The 17,864-nt window shown below is 37.3% G+C and overlaps 1 protein-coding gene across 1 annotated transcript; it reads left to right on the top strand.

Moving 5' to 3' along the window:
- The first annotated feature begins 1,263 nt into the window (after positions 1–1,263).
- Positions 1,264–17,474, top strand: MTF2 (metal response element binding transcription factor 2). The gene is made up of 15 exons (XM_063298310.1): positions 1,264–1,513; positions 4,865–5,063; positions 5,155–5,236; positions 5,791–5,886; positions 6,151–6,251; positions 6,348–6,496; positions 7,205–7,300; positions 7,795–7,863; positions 8,189–8,312; positions 9,307–9,374; positions 9,698–9,868; positions 12,477–12,585; positions 12,728–12,786; positions 13,627–13,731; positions 14,817–17,474. The coding sequence occupies exons 1-15, from the start codon at positions 1,509–1,511 to the stop codon at positions 15,169–15,171; spliced, it is 1,788 nt and encodes a 595-aa protein (XP_063154380.1). The 5' UTR covers positions 1,264–1,508; the 3' UTR covers positions 15,172–17,474.
- Positions 17,475–17,864: the final 390 nt, after the last annotated feature.

Genomic DNA, 17,864 nt, shown 5'->3' with positions numbered 1-17,864 from the left:
TAGCAATTATTAATTCAATATAAATGCATTTTTCCTGGCTTACCCTTTCATGGAGTGTGGTTTCTAGCATGCAGAGAGAGAGGGAGAGAGAGACTCACAAGCACGTACAAGTGCTTCACATGCACATTTTTGCAGAGAAGACAAACCCCTAGAATTAATTTCAGGTTGGGTGCACAACCCTAAGTTAACAAGGAGAGAAAGCAAGGCATTGCATAGGATTTTTGCATGTTTATAATTATTTTCTGCTTAAATCTTCTTTTGGGGAGAATGACTTATATTCATGATTTTCTTTCTTTCAGGTAAACACAGTACCATAAAAACTGTATGCATCATTGTGGATGACAAACCCCACCTTATTTACCAGAGTCTGGCTTACCACACCACATTAAGACTGCAGTGTATGCACATATTCCTGGAAATCCTCTGTATGAACGACTGCAGCTGGGTAATAATTTATGAAGCTCTACCAAAAGGTTGCAAGCTGTAGAGTTCTCCAGAACTCATCAGATGCCCCTGCTTTTTGCATGACCTCTCTTACAAGAGTCACCTCAAAGTTTGTAGGCTTTTATGTCACTGTGGTTGGCCCTAATAGAAGTGCTACCCAGTCGTGAATATGGAATTATTTTTCCTCATGAACCAAGACAGCTCTTTGCTTTGCTGTTTCTAGGAGGAGTCTTTTGTAGATGATTTTTCCTCCCCCGCCCCTTCTAGATGATCCTCATCTTTGTTATTTTGGGTCCCACGGGAGTTTCAGGAACTCTAAAAGGGTGACTAGTACAACCGTTTGACTTGAAGAACTCAGCGCCCAGGGAAGCAGAACGCACGCAACAAAGAAGAAAGAGAAGGAAATACCGCGACCACACGTTCAACAGCCAAATGGCTGTGCAAAAAGGAACGCTATGCAAATGACCTTGCACTCTTGCAATCGGCAGGCCACCTGAAGACTTTGTTGTTTCAAGGATCCCCCTTTGCTTTCAATTTTATTCCTATCCCTGTCCCGGTGCGCCCCAAAGCGAAGAGGAGGGATTAGCTCCTTTGAAAATAGTCCCTCTTTGTTCACCGACCATTTAGCTGGCGGCGAAGACCGTGTCCTTCCGCGGGCGGGCTGCCACCTCACCCGCCCCCTCTGTCGCGGAGACAGAAGACGAACGCCGAGCTGATTCGACACGGCTGGGCTGGCCGGAGGGATTGTGCCGCTCGGAGGAGGGGCTGCTGCCGACGACGACGACGTCGGTGAAGCAGCTCCTTTGTGTTTCCCACAATGCACCAGCTTCTCCTCCGCGGGAAAGCAAAATGGCGAAGGGTTGCTGTGTAGCAGGGCTGTCCGTGCGGCTGCCTCGGCCGCCTCGGGCTTGAGCCCCTTGGTCTCCTCCCTTCTCCCCTCACCAGCGCGCGTTTGCCTCTCGGAGGGCGGCGAGAAGCCCGGCCGAAGGGCGGCTTCTCGGGCAGAGCGCATCGAGCGCACTGATTTCCCTGTATGAAGCGGGTGGCCCAACTGGAGAGACCGAATGAGGTGAGCGAGGAAGGGTCGAGCAGTGCAGAAGTCGGTCGAGGGAGGTCAGCGATGATGGCAGGGTCGGGAGCGAGAGGAAGGGAAGCCGGCTCCCTCCTGTTTCCCGGCTTTTTTGGACCTCCCCTCTCCCGCCATCTATTGATTTTGAAGGAAAAAAAACAGCTTTACAGCATTTCCGCTCTCAGTCCGTTTATGTAGTGGGAAGGGGACCGAGAGAGTGCGACATCCTAGACATTTCGCCCCACTAGCCGAGTTTTGTATGCGGAGGGAGGTGTGGGCATCTCTTATGCTGCAACATGAACCGTATCTGTGGTTGGCTGTATATAGGGGGGCTTCTGGTGTCGTGGGCAAGCCAAACAAAGGCGAGAATCTTTCGCTGGTGATTGTATTATTGCGCATTGGTAAATTGAGGAAGTTCTACGTTGCCATCATTTCGGTCTGCAAATGGGATCCGAAATATCATTTCGTTTTCTCTCCAGGGTCGATAAAAAGAGGTAGTTCTAAAAGAAGGAGTTTGTAAATTTGTTGCTGTAATAATGCCAGCATACTAGTTGTTAGTATTTTATTTATTATTTTATTACCTGGTGCTTTTACTTTTAGAGTCTAGGCTTAATGATTTTACAGTACTGTCCTATTAGACTATCATATATTATTTATTTCAGGTGGCTTCTCTTTCCCCCTTTCTCCTGCTTTATGTTTTACAACTGCTATATGTACCCCTATGTGTGTGTTTCACAGCACGTTTAATCTGATTACTGAATTAACTTACTTTTTAGGTTTACACAATATATTGAACTATGACCCCTAAGGGTGGGATCACACATCATTTTAAGCCACACAAAAAAAATTGACCAAGGTTAAAATGAATCAAGCTTAGCACATTGTGCAAAGACAGCTGCTGGCTTTGTAACTGATAAATGAAAAGGCAGCTTTGATCATATACAGTGGGGGGTGAACAACCTGAGTTTTCAGGGCCACCTGCAACCCCTGAGGCTTTCAATACAGTCCCTAGCACTCTCTTGAAGTGTTTCCAAAAATTTAGAATTTTTAATATTTAACTACATGGGGAATAGCCATATTAGCTATATTTTTGAAATGTTAAATTAAATACTGTTTTGTTTTTGTCCTGGCCTCCTGTGCTTTATAGTATAGTCTTCAGCACATCACAAAAAAAATCATATGTGGCTTTTATTTATTTTATTTATTTAATTTTTATCTTGCCTTTATTTTTATAAATAACTCAAGGCGGCAAACATACCTAATACTCCTTCCTCCTCCTATTTTCCCCACAACAGCAGCCCTGTGAGGTGAGTTGGGCTGAGAGACAGTGACTGGCCCAAGGTCACCCAGCTGGCTTTCACACCTAAGGTGGAACTAGAACTCACAGACTCCTGGTTTCTAGACCAGTGCCTTAACCACTAGACCAAACTGATCCCCCCAAATCTGCATTTCCCTAATGTAATGAGCTGCATATTTTCAACTTGCTTATATACTATCCTTTCAAATTGTATTTGAATATGGTGTGCTTCTAAAGTCAACATTACAGCTACAATGATGTATTAAGAACCCTGGCCTGTATCATTATCGTCTTACATAAATCTGTGATGCAGTCACATTTCTAAAGTAATTTCATGAAGCTTTTAAAAGGTGCAAAAAAAGATGCAGCCTCTCCCCAGAGCAACTACCCTCTGATGGAAGATCATCAAATATTGTAATTTTTAACTTAGAAAAAAAAATATCAGGAAAGGGCATGATTTACCGGGGGGGGGGGGTTTATAATGTTAACTTTTCAATTTCCTATTTTTTCTTGTTTCCTGGCAAGGCTGTTATATTGTTTAAATTAGTTCTTGCTCCTTTCAGTGTTTGTGGGGTATTAGCCAACTGGCATCATATTTCATGTTAGGAGAGTGGAGTTCTCACCATTCACAAGTATTACTAGGTAGTCAAAATAGGTCTTGTAATTCCAGTCAAGAAATATGGATAGAAAGAACTGGAGTTCCCAAATGTAAGCAAACAAATTGCAATAAGCTTTTCCAGAATTTTAATCAACTGTTTTATTGAGACTGAGATTATGAGGGAATGGAAAGAAAAATCTAGCTAAATAACTGGGGCATACTGGTGACATGCTGAAAGTGAATGAAATAATGTATGGCAGCCAGGTATAATCCTGTTACAGATAACTATCACACTTAGCTAATAGAGACACTGGTTCTGCTCCTGTTCAGCCTTGCCCAGCTGTCACCTGACTATTTCACCTCTTTGTCATTTTGGTTGTGTGTGTGCGTGCTCATTAAGATGAGTATGCAGCCTCCAGACTTCTGTTATATTGAATGTGTTCATGCAGTAAACGAGTTCAAACTATGATTGACTGGTTTGTAACTTAGTGTGTTGTGCAAACCCAGTAACATTATAGTTCAGTGTTTTGTACAAATCCAGCCAATTAGATTAACTCAGTTAATCAAGAGTTAGCATATTGTGCAAACAGTGGTCTGTCCCTGATAATATCGCTAAAGATATATACAGTATTTCATTATTTCCCATGAATAGTCTGTTTCTGTTCTTTGTCTAATTGTATATGAATTGTTCTGTGGAATTTTAAAGTAACTTTATGGAGTACATTTCCTGTGTTTCTTCCTTCTCTTGCAAAAGGAATAGAACATTGAACTTGGCTATAACACTTTTGTTTGAGTTCTTGCTTTCTGACCCTTCATCCATGGCAAAATTAAAAAGAATTGGTGCAGTGTTTATTTCTTTTCATATCTTTACAAATGCCTTAGTTATGATGTATTGCTTCAGTATTTGTACAAGGGCTCAGTGAACGAAGGGAACATTGTATTTACATAGTGATAGTAATGATTATGGGTTGAATACTGTGTTATATGTGAAAAATGAAAACTACTTTGCTTACTAGTAACCAGTTGCTGCTAAATGGGTTTTATGCAATGTATATTACATGGACAGGTTCCAGATGATAGCCAAAAGTGTTTTTTTTTTAATGCAGTAAGTTTACCATGTGCAGGTTTTAATATAGTTTGAAGTGTACTGAGACAATATCTGAGAGAACCAAGATGTAAGCACATTTTTAGCAGATTAGAGAAACAATGTAGAGATAACAAGCACTCAAGTCATGGACTTAATTGTTAGTGTTTAGGACTATGGCATACTTCCTCTATATTAAATTACAATAAATTTTCCAGTTTAAAAAATTATATACTGGCTTCATCATCTTGTCTCAGATATGCCTGGAGATTAATTATAAGCCTCACTCCCAGTTAAATTTGTACTGGTTTGATTGTCAGCGTTTAATGTTTTAGAAGTTGCTCACATTCATTGTATATGTCTGTATTTTAGAGACTCTACGGGGGTGGGTAATTCAGTGGTCCACAAGCGGTCTCCTTTGCACCGAAACCAAAAACCACCAACATCCTTGACCAAACTGTCCTCACGGGATGGACAAAAGTCCAAAAAGCCAGTGTGCAAATTTGAAGAAGGTCAAGATGTCCTAGCTAGATGGTCAGATGGCTTGTTTTATCTTGGAACTATCAAAAAGGTAATCCATTTTTAATAAACTTACTAGTTCACAAAGTCTTACGTCAAAACCACAAATTGGTATTATGGCTGCAAATTTATTTTTATTTCAGATAAACAAACTTAAGCAGAGCTGCTTCATTATATTTGAAGACAGTTCCAAGTCCTGGGTTCTCTGGAAGGACATACAAACAGGCAAGAACTTATCTGATGATGATGATGATGATGATGATTTACTCTTTTAGTGATTGATGTAAAACCTGGATCTACTATACTATTTCCATACTCCTTCCAGTTGAGATACTGAATACAGCAGGCATTGAAGAAAGGGTTAACTATTTGTCAGCTGCCATTTACCTGAAGTGATTTGCTCAAGAGGGAGGGGAGCCTGAAATGTAATTGTTCTGAGGAGAGATGAGAATTATAAGGGGAAGCAGCAGGCTGAATGCAAAAGCTATGTGGACCACATACGGCCCAAAGACAGATGAGTGGCTGGGTTTATAGAATCCATAGGTCTCTTTTTTATAACTCCTGATCTCAAATGCATCAGTCAACACCAGCTGAATTTACACATTGTTCCAAGTCATGGTTTACAGACCAGAGTGGCTGGGTTCACATATTATACAAAACAAAACCCAAATCACATTATGTCAGGACTTACAACTAATCTAATAGTTTTCGTATATAGCAGTCAGTCTTCAAAATGTAAAATGTATTCAACATAAAGCCATGCCTTTTTGTTGTCTTAGGAGCTACTGAAACTGGGGAAATGGTCTGTACAATATGTCAGGAGGAATATTCAGAAGCACCCAATGAAATGGTTATATGTGATAAGTGTGGTCAAGGTAATTTAAAAAATTAGTGTGTAGAAATTTTAAAAATGTATTAGTATATTTTGTGTAAACTTAAGTGCAGAGGTATTTCTACTGATATTTGTTACATTTATGGTACTCTAAATCCCTCGTATATTGTACTTTCTAGTATCACATGACATTTAATTTAAAATGTTTAAAAATTGGTTGTGGGTTTTAATGTATGACAGAAAGACATACAAATACTCTCTCTATATCCTCTGAAAGAGTAACAACATTTTTTTTTAAAAAAATCAGGTTATCATCAGCTGTGTCACACACCAAATATCAGTTCTAGTGTGATAGATTCAGATGATAAATGGCTCTGCCGGCAGTGTGTCTTTGCAACAACAACAAAAGTAAGTTGATTACTTAGTAAAGTAATTGCAGATGAAATTTTATTTTTGTATGACATTGAATAGTAACATTTGCTGCTTTAATGCATTTTATTTCAGAGAGGTGGCGCGCTTAAGAAAGGACCAAATGCTAAAGCACTGCAAGTCATGAAGCAAACATTGCCTTACAATGTAGCTGACCTTGAATGGGATGCAGGCCATAAAACAAATGCCCAACAGTGTTATTGCTACTGTGGAGGTCCTGGAGAGTAAGTAGTTGACATGCTTATGAAAATATACTTTCACTCAATTTTTTTTAAGTTCTCTATTTGTTGAGAATATGTATGAGAGCCAAGTGTTACGTTTCATAAATATAACACAGGACAGCTTTATTGATCATATTCTAACATAGTATCAGGCTTTCAGAACAGTTTCTGCTCTTGAGTTTTTGAAGTTTGTATTAAAGAGCATTGGTTAGTTAAACTATAATCTTGGACCAAGTTTCAGTGAATAAAGTTAGAGGTTGATTGGCTTAAGCATAACTGTTTGATTTTGGCTTAGCTTGTTGTATAAACTCTGCCTCTGTGTTATGTTTAACAAAACATACAATTTGCAAAATGCAGAACGATCAGTGAATGCACAGTGACCAAGATAAATTTCCAGGAGCAACTCTCATATAACTGGTAGTGTAGTTTTCATTTTATTTTTCTTAAGCCAATTAAGAAATGCTAACTGAGCATAATATGAAATATGACACTCCATTCCGCTATAAGTTCATGGGTCAGAAAGCTGCCGACACGACAACTTCCCTGTCTGTAAGTCTGGGAATTTTATTTTTAAATGACGTAGTCTATCATATATAAATAAAAATGATTTTAGCTAGTTCTATCATTCATAATAGTTACATAATGCTTTTCTGCTGCACTGAGTATTTATTGCATAACAATCATCCTTGTTTTTTCTTACCATTAATGAAGCTGGTATTTAAAGATGCTACAGTGCTGCAAATGTAAGCAGTGGTTCCATGAGGCTTGTGTGCAGTGCCTCCAAAAGCCAATGCTGTATGGTGACAGGTAAGATGCTTTTATTTTATCTTCTGTTGTGTGCTAGGTTTCCCCTTTGGTGGGAAGGACTGTATTCAGCCCTGCAATGATAACGTTTATGTTCTCCATGGCTGTATCTGCGGTATTTACAGTGATGCATTAGTAAGTCAATATGTTACTGTTTTATTGCATTGTTAGGCTTTTCTTTGTATTTATAGTCTGCCCTGAGTTCAGTTTTATCATAAAGGAGGGTTACAAATGTCCATAATTACCTTAACAATTCCTAAACATATTAAATAGATACAGATTAATGGTGGGGTAAAAACATTCAAAAAGCTGATGACATACACCCAGATTTTTAGCTATTTGTTTCAAAACATCATTCTTTTATTTATTACTCATTGATGTACTTCAACTGTAAGCATAAGTTTGTCTTAAATATCTTGTAAAACGAATTGCTGTCAGTACAGATTAGAAGCAATCATGTTCAGAACACTGAATATGCCTTTTAAACTTTTTTAAAGGTTTTATACATTCATTTGTTCAGTTTGTAGTTCTGGACCAGAATACCTCAAACGTTTACCCTTGCAATGGTAAGTACAACTTAAGTGGGTCTTGGGTGAAAATATTCAGTATCTCATTGTATATCTCTGTAAAGATAGTTTTGTGCTTCCACTGTCTGAATGGACATTGCATAAGTAATTAGAATGTGGATATATTACTTTTATTGTTGTCCTCTTCCTTTCTGGTTTCAGCTGAGAAAGTGAAAAACAAAATATCTAAGAAACAGGATTGTTAGTGAAATAGGCCTGCTGATTGCTGTCAGGCTACAGTTGTTCCTGTCATCTAGACAGTTAATGTTCATATATGTAAAATGTTAAAACTTAACTAATTGTTATTAAAACTTCTAAATTCTAGGGTAGATATAGCACATCTATGCCTTTACAACCTAAGTGTTATTCATAAAAAGAAATATTTTGATTCAGAACTTGAACTCATGACATACATTAATGAAAATTGGGATCGACTCCATCCCGGTGAAGTAAGTTTTTGAAATATTCATGCTGTTCATGTGTTTCTGTAGTTCAGAAGATCAAACTATTAAACTGTATAGATATTTTAACGATTGTTCAATCTATTTATAGTACAATTCTACTAGATGTAAAATTTGTTTTCCTGGTTAATGCTGACCTGCTTGTGAATAATTGTTTGAGATTTTTTTTTTTAGTGTTTTACTTTGTATAAAAAAAATCTGACATTTGAAAGAAACAGGTAATCCACTTACTATGTCTCCCATATATGGTAATACATAAAACATGGTCTTGTGACTGATAGAAGTTTGAATTTCAAAACAACTTTGTCTTTTTTAAATAGAGTTTTCAATTAAAAATGTTTTTAAAATCTTCTACAGGTGACCAGTAATGAAAGGGATCATTTCTTTTTGCGTACATATATGGTACTAATAAATCTTCCTCCTTAGATTCCCATTTGTAAGTGCTAAATTTTGACATTTGGAAAGATATGCTGGCAGCTGCCATTCTGAAGTTGCTGAGGATTAGGAAATACGTTTTTTTTCTTTTATAGCCTTGTCATATTTAATTCCATTTCCCAATAGAAAGAGTCCTGCTGAATTTTTTCTCTTAACTCTTCCTCAGCAAACTCTTATTTCTATTAAAATATTTTATCAGATACAGAATGCAGATTACTCACATTTTACTAAAGGGACAAGCATTTATATTTTGTTATGAAAACTACACCCATAAACACAAGTGATATTTAGCAGTTCAAACAGATACAGACCGTAATTTTGCTTCATACCTTGTTCCTAGAATAATGGAGATAACTAAACTTCTGTTCCCCCTTTATTTGTTAACATGCTACAGTAGGTACTCTAGAATATAACTTTGGCCTATCTGTTACATGAAGGGATTCTAGAATGCTGCTGTATTTTATATCTCTTTGAACTGTTAAGTATTAGTGGTTATGAGTGTTACTGCACAGTTCAGTAGATTAAATCACTTCTTGATACTTTACAGCTGGCAGACACACCAAAATCTGAAAGATATGAACATGTTCTAGAGGCATTAAATGATTACAAGACCATGTAAGTTGATAAGGGTTTTATACGATTTTCTCTTTCATTTCCTTTAGTCTAATCAGATAATAGTCTTTGAAGTTTTTTGAAGTGTTATCTAACAACATGTGTAGTTGCAACAGAATGTATTATTGCAGAATTGTTAAAAGTCAGACTTTTATTTCTGAGGTAAAAGTTAAATGAATGTTTAGCTATGTTTTTCCCAAAGTCAGCATTTGAACAGGCTATGAGTAGAACCATACATTTGTTAATAAATGGATCTGTGGTTTCTCTGTATATCTGAGGAGATGAGTTTTGTTTTTGTGTTCTGTCTTTAATATCTTGAAATGTAGGTTTATGTCTGGGAAGGAAATAAAGAAGAAAAAACATTTGTTTGGCTTAAGAATTCGTGTTCCTCCTTGCCCACCAAATGCTGCTTTTAAGGCTGAGAAAGAACCTGAGGGAACTTCACACGAGTTCAAAATTAAAGGCAGAAAATCGTCTAAACCTGTGCCTGATCAGAGGTAAATAGACTAGTACTGAATAAAATGACAGAAACATGAAGTATTGTACGTACATTCTCAGCAAAGACTAATTGGAAATAAGCAGAGTCCTAAAGGCTAGGGAGTCAAGGGGGTATAGGTTTGCCCAGGTTAGGCCAAGTTTGAGCTTGTGCAGTCAGAATAGTACAGAAGACATAATTCTAACAGCAGTTGCTGCTTTTGTCCTTACATACAGTTCCATAAAAAAAACTCAATCCAACTAGGTACTGTTAAGCAGTAATACAAAAAAATATACTGATATATCTATCCAGATCAGGTTAGTATTTGTCAAATACAAGCTATGTGTGATCTTGTTAATACAGAATTGGCCAAGGGTTAGGTGAGTTGTGTAGGTCATTATTGTGCAGCAAACTCAAAACCTGTCTTTTGTGTTTTGAGCAAAATGGATTGCTATGCTCAGATTGAAGTTTTGACTATCATCAGCAAATGCATGGAATATACTGCATAGCTGGCTACAGGTTGTCCTCAACCTACGACCATTCGTTCAGCGACCAAAGTTACGACGTGCTGAATGAAGGGACTTACGACTGGCATCTGAAGTTACGACCATTGCAGCGTCCCCGCAGTCATGTGATCAAAATTTGGGTGCTTAGCAGCCACTTAAACCATAGTGGCGCTTCAACTCCCCCCCCCCCCCCCACCTATCTTCCTCTCCATCTCTGCCCTTTTGAGTGCCCTGCACAGCAGCATTCCTTGGCGGTAGCGGCAGCACTGGGGCTAAATTAGAGGCCTGGGGCCTTCAGCGGCCAGCCAGCAATGACCCCAGGCCTCTACTTCAGTCCCAGCGCAGCCAGCACCGCTGCTGAGGAGTGCCGCCCTGTGCCATGGCCAGCTGCCATAGCACAAAGCCCCAGCAGCCCCTGTGCTCTGCAGGCCCTGACATGTCCAGCTGACCTTCACTGTCTTCCTCCTGCTGCTGATGAGGCGCGCCTGGCCTGCCTTATGCAGGGCAGCTACTGGCTGCGCCAGCCCTTCTTCCCAAGGCTGCTTGGGCCATTCTCCAAATAGCATGCCCTATTCCTGTGCTGCTTCAGAAAGCATTTTGAAAGCTTCTGAGGTGTTCCGAGGCATTGTGAGAATGGGGCACCTGCCTTTCTCTATAAGATCAGTGGCCTGGAAAAATAAACTTATCTTCTTGCTAAAATCTTAAGCTAGGACAGACATGGTAGAGGAAGATTGATACCTCATATTACTTCAGTAGATAAGCATATCCCAGGGAGGATAAATGGAAATGTTGTATTTTCTAGCTTGAAGGAATGTTGTCTAATAAACTATTCTTAAATCTCAGGCAGTTGTGATAATCTAATCAATTTTTTAAAAAAGAATTGCACAATTGATTCTTGAAAATATGTGCACAGCACAAAAAGTTTCCCTTGTGGGATATGAAACTTTCAAGGATACACAGTTGCAAATTATGTTTGTGTTTGATTACTTAAAAGTGTATTGGTAGTTATGAATAGTAGTTTCTTTACTTTATCTTCTCTTGAAAGTCTGACATGTTAGCATATTCCCACATACAAAGACCAGTTTAATAATAGAGGAAAACAGAATATTTCATCTATTATCCACACTAAAATTTCTTTTCCTTGGATCATAGTAAGACAGCCTTCTACTATGATCAGCATCCTTTTCAGCTCTCTGTGTTCTTTACTTGGGTGATGGTATCTGAATAATATATTGGGGTCAAGACATGACACTGAATTGATAGCTCTTTTGGATTATCTATGGTAGGAGCTGGATAGGATTGGTGCAGCCCTGCTGGTTGTACTTAATCTCTTACCAAACTTTGATAACCATTGATTGTGGTATCTGAAGCATTTCTGGAGGTTTGGAGTCAGGGTTACTATGTTGTATTGGTTCTCCTCCTTCCTCTGGGGACGGTTCCAGTTGGTAGTGGTGATGGGAGAAGGTTGAGCTCTAAAACTCTCTTCTAGGGTGCCCTGGGGCTCTGTTCTCTCTCCCCTGCTATTTAATATCCGCATGATTGATTTTCCACTCTGTGATGACAGATTGGAAGCTTTTATGGTTATTATTAACTAATGAACGTTTTAAAATTTATGCTTTGTATTATTTGTAATCTGCTTAGAGCCTTTTGGGAAGTTGAGTGACGTATTAGTTGCAGAAATATAAATTGATAGTGGTTTTCTGGTTCTAATAGGGTGTAGTTTTATTCATATAATGTTTTTATATCTCGCTTCTTAGAGCTCTACTTTTTATAAACATTCAAAAGATAAAACATGTCTAATACAATTGATGAGAGCCAGTTTGTTGTGGTGGTTAAGGCATTAGGCTAGAAACCAGGAGACCATGAGTTCTAATCCTGCCTTAGGCACAAAGCCAGCTGGGTGTCCGTGGGCCAGTCACTTTTCTCTCAGCCTTAGGAAGAAGGCAGTGGCAAACCACTTCTGAAAAACCTGCCAAGAAAAGTGCAAGGACTTGTCCAGGCAGTCTCCCAGAATCAGACACAATTGAATGGATTAAAAAAAAATACAACCGATAAAGGAAATTTCAGAAATGAAATTGTAAATAAATACAAACCAATATTTTTAAAAATAAAACTCTTTTCTAGGGAAGTTACTAATGGTGTGGAAAGAAAGGGGAAGAAAAAGTCTGTAGGTCGTCCCCCTGGCCCGCATACTAGAAAAATGATTCAAAGAATGTCTGAGCCATCCATTTTGGTAAGTGGTGTTCAGATTTACTTATTAATTTAATGAATAAAATTGAACATGTTCAACTGTCTTTTTGATGTTTATAGTTAAAGAGTCGAATGTTTACAGAATCTGAAAAAAAATTACTCTTTTATTCTTTTTCCTTTCTTAGGAAAAGGAACCTGTTATAGTGCAAGAATCCTCTACTTTGGATTCTCCTAGCACTACTGGGTATGTATGGGGAAATACCTATTCATTCACCTTTGCATTCAGACAATCAAAGCAGATATTAATGTGATGAAATGTAAGATGTTTGCACTCCTCTATGGTAAATAATTTTTTCTTATAAAGAAGTGAAATTGAAAGCTAAGTGAATTTGGAGAGAGATGTGATGAAAGAGACAACAGAGTAAAAAAAGGAGACAATCAGTATGCAGAAAAGAGAAGAGACACTGGTGCCCTTGTAAAAAATAAACACTCATTCTGCAAATAAGCATGGAATTTTGTACTTCAGAGCAGAAACAGATGCATCTTGTTTGCTCACACTGTATTATCATTCTACAGGAGTCCTCGTTTAGCAACTGCCTTGTTTAGCAACCGTTTGCAGTTACGACAATGATGAAAAAGTAACTTTGCAACCAGTCCTCACATTTATGACCACAGGTCTGTAAAGCAAAGGAAGGCTGAAGTAAGATCATGAGCGCAGTTGCTGTTTCACTTAGCAACTGCTTTGCTTAATGACTGTTTTGCTGGTTCCAATTGTGGTCACTAAATGAGGACTGCCTGTATACAATTTTAACTCTTTGAAGTTGAGAGATGGGATTGTAACATCCTGCCCCATGCCTAATATGAGAAGAGAGAACTTCAGTTTAAGAACTTCTTTTCATTTTGAGCTTCTGACAATGGGATTATAACTTTTATTTATCTCAAACTTAGAAAAAAATTACGCCGCTTCTGTCTGACTAAATCTGGTTTTGCCATAATATATACTCCTTTATCAATTTGATTAATGTTCAGTTACATGAAATTGTAATACGTTAATTTTACTGCATGACAACATGACATTATTCAGAAGATCTGATGGAACTGCTCACTCATCCAATACCTCAGATGTGGAATCCACAGGTGCTGCCAGTACAAAAGAAACTACCTCAAACAGTATTTCCAAGCATTACAGGTATAGCATTATTTCATCTATTACAAACACACACCTATATGTATGAACTTATAGTGCTGTTTTTATTGGAAGATAATTGATACATTGAAGAAAGTATGTTTAATTTATACAATCTTGAGCTGTTAACATAAGGGTGTTTCATTTCAAGTACTGAATGGCTTTTACATACTTGAATATTTTTTATTTTTCTGCAATGTTACGTTGACTTTAGTTCTCTGAGGTGAGAGTGTACCTCTGAATGATATGTGAGCGGGTTTAAATATAAACAAACTGCAGTCATGAGGTTCTTTATGATAAAATTGCCAATGCTTTTCACTAGCATGTCCTCCAAAAGTAGAACATGGAGTGGGCTGTATCCATAACAGCAGATTTGGTTAGTTAGCTGGAGCCTCCAAATTTTTGAAAGATGTAGACTCCCCTCCCTTTTACTTCCATGGAATTGCTGTGGTAGCAGCAAATAATGTCGTCTTCTGCTGATAGATATTTTACAGGCAGTTGCATCTATGGGAAGCACTCAGAGAAGATCCATGTTCCTGGCAAACGTACAATGAACCTGCTTTTTTCCTTATTTCACAAATGCTTGACAAATTTAGGAGCAAAAATCAGTTTTAAAATGGACAAACTAAAGCAGTAAATTATGCATTGGTACACTCTAGCTTTTGCTAACGTAGCTGAATGTGTCATGTCTTCAGTAATGTTGTTTGCTGTGCAGTAGAATTATCTTAACGCAGCAAGAATCAAGTTAGCTCCCAGCTGCAGTGTGAATGTAAAACAAATGCTGCAGAAAAATTACTCCAAAGTATATACTGCTATAAAAGATAAGCATACATAAAATGTTCATATGAAATATAGTCCCCCAAATCCTAAGAGCTAAATTGTCTGCCGCAATCCACAAATGAAATGTGGCCTCAAATCTTCTCACCAAAATCATACTACCAGTTTGAGTTCTGTCTCCGTTTGATTCAGTGTTATTCAGCTTTTCTTCCATTGCTATATTTGACAAAGGAGACATTAAGAGTACAATAGATTTTGTTGTGGTATTATATATTCTAAAATTTTAAATTAATATTTTGTGTGCTCTGCAGTTTGTCTGATTCCAGAAAAAGGACACGAACAGGAAGAACTTGGCCATCCACGATACCACATTTAAGGAGAAGAGGACGCCTTCCACGAAAGGCACTCCAGATTCAGAACCCGGAAATTGTAAAAGAAGATGAAGGCAAAGATGACTATCAATATGATGAACTTAATACAGAGATTCTGAATAATTTGGCAGATCAGGAGCTGCAGCTTAATCATCTCAAGAACTCTATTACCAGTTACTTTGGTGCTGCAGGTAGGATAGCTTGTGGTGAAAAATACCGTATTTTGGCACGTCGGGTTACACTTGATGGAAAAGTTCAGTATCTTGTGGAATGGGAAGGGGCAACTGCTTCCTGACTATAGTGCTGAATATTATTTGCTGCACTGCCCTTATCTATTTATAGGCAGAGTTTATACATTGGAGTGCAGAACAGAACTTAAATGGATATTTGTAAAAATGAAAAACCAAGTTAGCCTTAACACTTCTTGAACAGAACAAATTTTATCATAAGAGGCCTACCAACTAAAAAATAAGGCTGGACTCCTAATGTGTTTAAGATGAGGATCTAGACTGTGTTGGGGTGGGAATATGGGATTTCATTTGCTTTAAAATATTCACAAGTCAAAAAAGCCTTGTCTTTAGAGTACATTCCATGGATATGTTTTTTGTGGGTAGGGACTATTTTCTGTAAGTAGGACAATTTTAAGTAAGATACTTGATCTTTTCCTATCCAGAAGTTTGCAAAAGACTATTTCTACTTTGACAACCCTAGATTTTCATAAGGTGCAGTGTATATACTTCCTGCTGAGGACTGTAAAATATTGAAATCTTTCAAGCAAAGTGTAAAAAATATATATTGAGCTTGTAAATTGCTCTGTGACTAGACTTTGTTGTCTTTTTAATATATTCTTTGCATGTGTATATATACACATACGTGTGCATGTGTATATATGTGTGATTGTGACCTATGCAATATAAATTATGGGATTGGGCAGCTTTTGACTATATATCCCATAATTCTTTTATCAGGAATAGTTGCAGTATTTACACAGCAGCATTTCTTCTCAGGCTATATTGGGTGCTGTTGTTTGCCACATACTATAGAATATGTGTCAAATGAGTGCTGGGTGTTCTGGCCGTGAGCGCAGTCATTAATGTCATAATGCTTTTAGAAAATAATTCAGGCTGCAGTTCTACACATGGGAGCCCAGTGATTTGGAGTGCCTCTCAGGTTCACGTTATCCCTCTCCTGTGCAAATTCCCACTCATTTTGAACAATTTACATGGATTATATAAAACCTAAAACCAAGGCCTACATTAGTTAGTTCTAAGTGAAGAGGGAGGGATTAAAAGTACATAGTCTAGTTTTCTTGTTAAAGATACCTGGACACTGTGCAGCTATACCAGGGCAGGTTTTTGAGATGGCGGTGCTCAACTCATTTACATTCAACTCAGAAGAATTTTTAAGCAAGCATGTATAGGATTGCACTGAACATTTCCTCAATTGAAGCAGTCTGACCGCACACAGCCTTGCAGTATCAGTTTATGTTGGGAAAAAAAAACCCTAGCTGTTTGAGGCACAGGCTTGAAACTTTGAGCATGAGCTCTGCTTAAGAGAAGAATTCTAATAATTTGTGACATGTTGATTGTAAAATGGTTTTCTTTGCAGTTACTTAAAAAAAAAAAAGCAGGACTCACATTAAGATTCCTCTTGTGTGTGACGATAAGTGTAGTTGGAACAAAAAGTTTAATTGCACAGGGTCAACAAACAGTATGTTGCCACTTGAAGTAACAGTACTGATTTTATTACAAAATTACCTCTTCTGTTATTATAAATGAATCAAGTTTTAAAAGGATAACTTTATTTTACTTGTAAAATAACAAGGTTTTTTTTGACTGGGGTTAGGTGGATTTTCTTTACCTGAGTTTTTTTTTTTTTAACCAAAGAGTAAATATTTTTATTTTGAAGCTTCTTCATTTAATTAGCAAATGTCTTAATATTAGACATGGGTTTGCCAACAGAATAAATTGTCACGCAAAAGTTAAATAACAATTGGGAAAAAAGTTGTCTGATGAAATACTGCTTTGCTACTTATTTATGTGATTTGAAAAACAAAAATACTGTTATGATTATCAAGGAAAAATATTTTTATCACCTTTTATATAGCCAAAGGAAGAATAGATAAAATGTGTTGCCCAGTGTTTGTGGTTTTTCAGAAAACTTAGTTTAATAAAAGTGAAAATTAAAATTTACTTCTGCTTGCCTTCACTAAAAATGTGGGTCTCTTTTTCCATTTACTCAATCTCAGCTATTAAGTTAAAGTTGCCTTGCCTATAGCTACAATATTTTCATAAGAACAGGTTACTTTTTAAATGTTGGTCTCTTGAAATAATGCAAAATGTAGTTTTATTGTAACACAACCAGTTTTTAAATTTTCTTTTCTGCAATCTTTGTAATTCACATTGAACACCAGCAGTATTTGCAGTAGGGCTTCCATGCAAAGATCACTATTGGAATCTGGTAGGGGAGAGAATGTGATAAACTATCAATTTAATTGTGAATGTGTGTTTTCATTTGTCATGGTGGTTGACATGTTTGTATTGCTGGAACTGTTTTCTAGAATTCGAAATCAACATTAAATGTGTGTATTTTTAAGAAGCTGTTTCTATTTGCATTTGTTAAGCATGCATAAACAAAAGCTCAGCTCTCATTTAAGCTTTTTAAAGTAAATTCTGTGGATTTTTTCAGGAAATTATGGTAGGGCTAATCTTGTATGCAATATGTTTAGGATTGTACCCGCAATATATACATTCACTGCCAAATTTATTGTATCTATGTTTCTTTCTAGATAGTGATGAAATGACAGCCCAGTGCTAGATTTTTTAGGCAGTCTAAAAAATTTTTTTAGAGCCAAAATACTTGAAAAAAATCTTAATCGGTAAATTGTAGAACATAGATTGATAAAAGTTAGTGTGAATATTAAGTTATACAGAAAATAAAATAAGATAAAATAAAATAAAGTTATTCTTTAGAAACATTTTAGTTTAT

Source organism: Candoia aspera, chromosome 3 (assembly GCF_035149785.1).
Source record: "Candoia aspera isolate rCanAsp1 chromosome 3, rCanAsp1.hap2, whole genome shotgun sequence".
NCBI lineage: Eukaryota > Metazoa > Chordata > Lepidosauria > Squamata > Boidae > Candoia > Candoia aspera.
Note: the sequence above shows the minus strand (reverse complement) of the source record. Positions and strands in the feature narration are given on the sequence as shown.

Bases quoted from the DNA above. Each gene is read 5' to 3' on its own strand.
- MTF2 (XM_063298310.1), top strand. The intron at 7,864-8,188 runs GTAAGTACAACT...TCTAAATTCTAG, and splicing joins AAACGTTTACCCTTGCAATG to GGTAGATATAGCACATCTAT. The intron at 13,732-14,816 runs GTATAGCATTAT...TGTGCTCTGCAG, and splicing joins AGTATTTCCAAGCATTACAG to TTTGTCTGATTCCAGAAAAA.